General features: G+C 36.7%; 1 protein-coding gene across 1 annotated transcript; it reads left to right on the forward strand.

Annotated features, from left to right (window-relative positions):
* Nucleotides 1-1111: 1111 nt before the first annotated feature.
* Nucleotides 1112-1843, forward strand: LOC149677338 (uncharacterized). The gene has a single exon (XM_089837345.1). The coding sequence runs from the start codon at nt 1112-1114 to the stop codon at nt 1841-1843; it is 732 nt and encodes a 243-aa protein (XP_089693471.1).
* The last annotated feature ends 1855 nt before the right edge of the window (nt 1844-3698 follow it).

Here is a 3698-nt window from a genome sequence, read left to right on the forward strand (position 1 = left end):
CCAAAAACTGAATCGTAAGAATCAAAAACGTTTTCGCTGCTGTGTCTGTGTGTTTGAATATCACGCGAAGTGTGTATACCCTAATGTCTTAAAGAAATCTTTTCATCTACAAGACTCATCTTTCGTGTGTCTTAGTTGCGGACTACCACCTTTTAGCGACTCATTCTTTACGGAAAATAGTGTTTCTTGTAAGCCAAGAAAGGTTGCGGACCACACAGTGGGAAAAAAGTTATCCCGGTCACTAGTTTCGTTTCATGTGGCGAACGTGCGTAGTTTAAAAAATAAATCTCTCGACTTTTCGGTTTTTGTGGAGCAGAATTTACCGGACGTTATCGGTCTTACGGAGACCTGGCTTAATCGTGACGTGTCTAGTACAGAGTTTTTTAATGACGATTATGTCGTTTTTAGAAATGACAGAGAATCTATAAGGGGTGGTGGTGTTCTTTTGGCAATTAATCAAAATCTCTCGCCTGTAGAAACCGTAATCAATACTGAACTTTTTAAAACTGCCTTAGGGAAAAGTCTTGAGATTGTCTTTTCTTCTGCTAAATGTGAATCTCGAACAATTCTTTTTGGGTGCGTTTATGTTCCGCCACCGGTCACTCAAGACTATATAATGAGCTTATGCTCTCTACTTAACGCTATAACTGATATTATCAACGGTCATGATATTTTTATTTTGTTTGGTGATTTTAACATGGCATGTTTGGGTTTAACTAGACCTGTCCCGGACAGTCTTCCTGCTATGGATTTTTTCGAATGTATTTCTAATCTTGGACTTACTCAAATTGTATCCGATGTAACTCGAAACGGCAAAATCCTCGACTTGGTTTACATTAATGAGCGCCGATTTATCAATGATATTCAGGTAGTTGATAATCTTCCCGGTTGTGATCACCATGCGATTAGCGGTAGAATTTCCTGTGAGTACGTAAGGGCTATGCGTGCTCCTATGCGTGTTTTGCAGTGGAAGCAAGCGGATGCAACTTCTTTAAATGGGCTAATTAACCATGCACCTTGGCATCTTGCCTTTGGTGGAAATATTAATGAAAGTTGGGATTTTTGGTCGGATTTATTTTTGTCTTGTGTGGAAGACGCTATTCCCTCAAAGATGGTTTATTCAAGAAGGTCTAGGCAGCCTTGGATTTCTGGAGACATTGTTCACCTCGCCAATCTCAAGCGAACTTTGTTCAAAATATACAGATCAAAACCAACTAGTGTCAATAGATACAAATATAGAAGAGTTTGTAACAGGATTAAAGCTAAAACTCGTTCGAATTACAAAGATTATGTTAATGGCTTGTCCTCTCAGCTCAAAACGGAACCTAAAACATTTTGGAAATTCGTTGCACAAAAAACTAAAATCCCAATTCCTAACTTTATGAATATTGATAGTACGCCTATCACTGACGCGCAAACGATTGCGTCAATGTTCAATTCTTTTTTTCAGTCTTGTTTTACTAAGTCCAGTTCTTTTTTAACGGACAATGAGTTTAACAACACTGCTGGTGCTGACTTTATCTTTACTCCCAGTTTGGTGGCTGCGGCTATTGCGCGCCTTAAGTCTAGCTCTTCAGCTGGTCCTGATGGCGTGTCCTCTAAATTAATTAAGTTGTGTGCTACGAGTATTGCAGAACCTTTGTCAGATTTTTTCAACTACTCTTATAGATTGGGTAAACTCCCTTTAGCCTGGAAAAGAGTTAATGTGGTTCCCCTTTTTAAAGGTAGCTCCCTCAGTAGGTCCGAGCTGGCCTCTTATAGGCCAATCTCTCTCTCATCGGTATTTTGTAAGGTAATGGAGTCAATAATAAGTGATCAAATTGGAAGTTATTGCCATCAGTAAAATGTATTTTTTTTTTACTGAAAAATAAAAATTATTAATTATTATTATTATTATTATATTATAAATGTATGATTTTAAAAGAGGCCCTCACAACGTGCGTGTTTCTTATAAGATATTATTACTTTTCACAGACTTGAATGAAAAACAATTTTCGGAATTAAATACCACATGCCAAACTGAGTTACAGAGTGGTCAGGATCTAAACTGTCTTTTTTGTGAAAAAGACGATATTGCTAGTTTCTCATCTATTGGTGGTGAAATTCATTACTGCGTTAACAATAATTGTGAAAAATTTAAAAAAGCCATTTATAAACAATACGGTAAAGTTTTAATCACCAATATTGAAAACGCTTACGCGATTCTGGACAATAGTTTTTTTTGTATCAATTGTAACCAGTTTTGTTACAAAGCTCAACGCCAAGAAAAAGAGTGTTCATACTGGGACAGTGAAGAGGAACCAAACTATTATTTGTGTAGCTTCCCCAAAAAATGAGAGAAATTTATTCGTACAATTTTAATGAAAAAAATATTATTGAACATGATTGTAAAAATAACGTACCTCGGTTAGGGACGTTATGTCTAATCGAAATTGAAGACAATCGTCAGAAATTTGCGCGAAAGTATAAAATAACTCACACAGTGATTAGAAAACTCGTTTGCGAAGAAATTTTGAAAAACAAGCGGGAGAGTTATGTTGTAGAACTATCTTGGGTCACTTTCTGTACAGTTGACTCATTATGTCAAATCGATACGGTTGATTGTGGTATTTACATCCCTACAACGGAGTGTAAACTAGGTCGGATTCATAAGTACTATAACAAACAAAACTGGCGTTGTCAACATCGAAAAGAGGCGGCCTACGTTCTGGGATACGTTTGTCACGACAGTGAAGCTGTTCAAGCAGTAATTAACACGGTGATTGTTAAAATCATTTACGAATGCAACTCTACGCTGACGTATAAAAACCCATTTCGCAAGAATTACGCAACATCTAACAGCTTCAGCTCAAATTTCTTGAAGCTGTTATATATTAGTGTTGTAATCGATTCTTTACGGTTCGGCAATTACTCTAAATCATCCTTATCAAATACACTGTCTAGATTTAGGGATACATTTTTTAAGGTTCGATACTCTTTTTGTAAAACCGGTCACTTTCGTGACAATGTATCCATTGATAACGTGTATGAAGTGATTTTTTCAAAGAATGCCACTAACAAATCTTACGAAAATTTTCAAAATGCCAATCCATCTTTCGTAGAACTTGAAGGTGAAGATTGGGATTGGTAAGGATTTGCAAGATAGTGAACCATCATTTACCTTTTAGTGAAATAAAAATTCAAAAAATGGATTCCGGGTTTGGAGAATGCATGCATCACATGGTTTTTGGTTCAAGTAACAATATAAATTATCGATTTTCGAGTTACGCGTGTGGCGAAGCTTTTTGTATTAAATCACAAGCTGCGAACGCGATACCTCGGTTAGGTACGTTATGCCTGATCGAAATTGAGGACAAGGAAACAATCTAATATCGAAGTATGCTATTGCTCAACTTGTACACAGTGAAATGTTAAAAAACTTGTGCACCAACAACATTGTTAAAGTATCTCGTAACCGATATGATTATTGGAGAGATGTAGTCTCGATCGATACCAGGGATTGCGGACGTTACATCTTGACTACGGAGTGTAAACTAGGACGTTTACATAAATACTACCCTCATGAACTTGATCAATGTCAACATTCGAGTCAAGCAGCGTACGTTTTAGGGTATATGTGTCACGATCAAGCGAGTGTTGAATCGGTATTAAATACAGCAATTATAAAACTTTTGTATGAATTTAACACTCGTTTGATC

This window comes from Phalangium opilio, unplaced genomic scaffold, assembly GCF_054372755.1.
Source record: "Phalangium opilio isolate 3A_F unplaced genomic scaffold, DU_Popi_V2 ptg000043l_1, whole genome shotgun sequence".
Lineage (NCBI taxonomy): Eukaryota > Metazoa > Arthropoda > Arachnida > Opiliones > Phalangiidae > Phalangium > Phalangium opilio.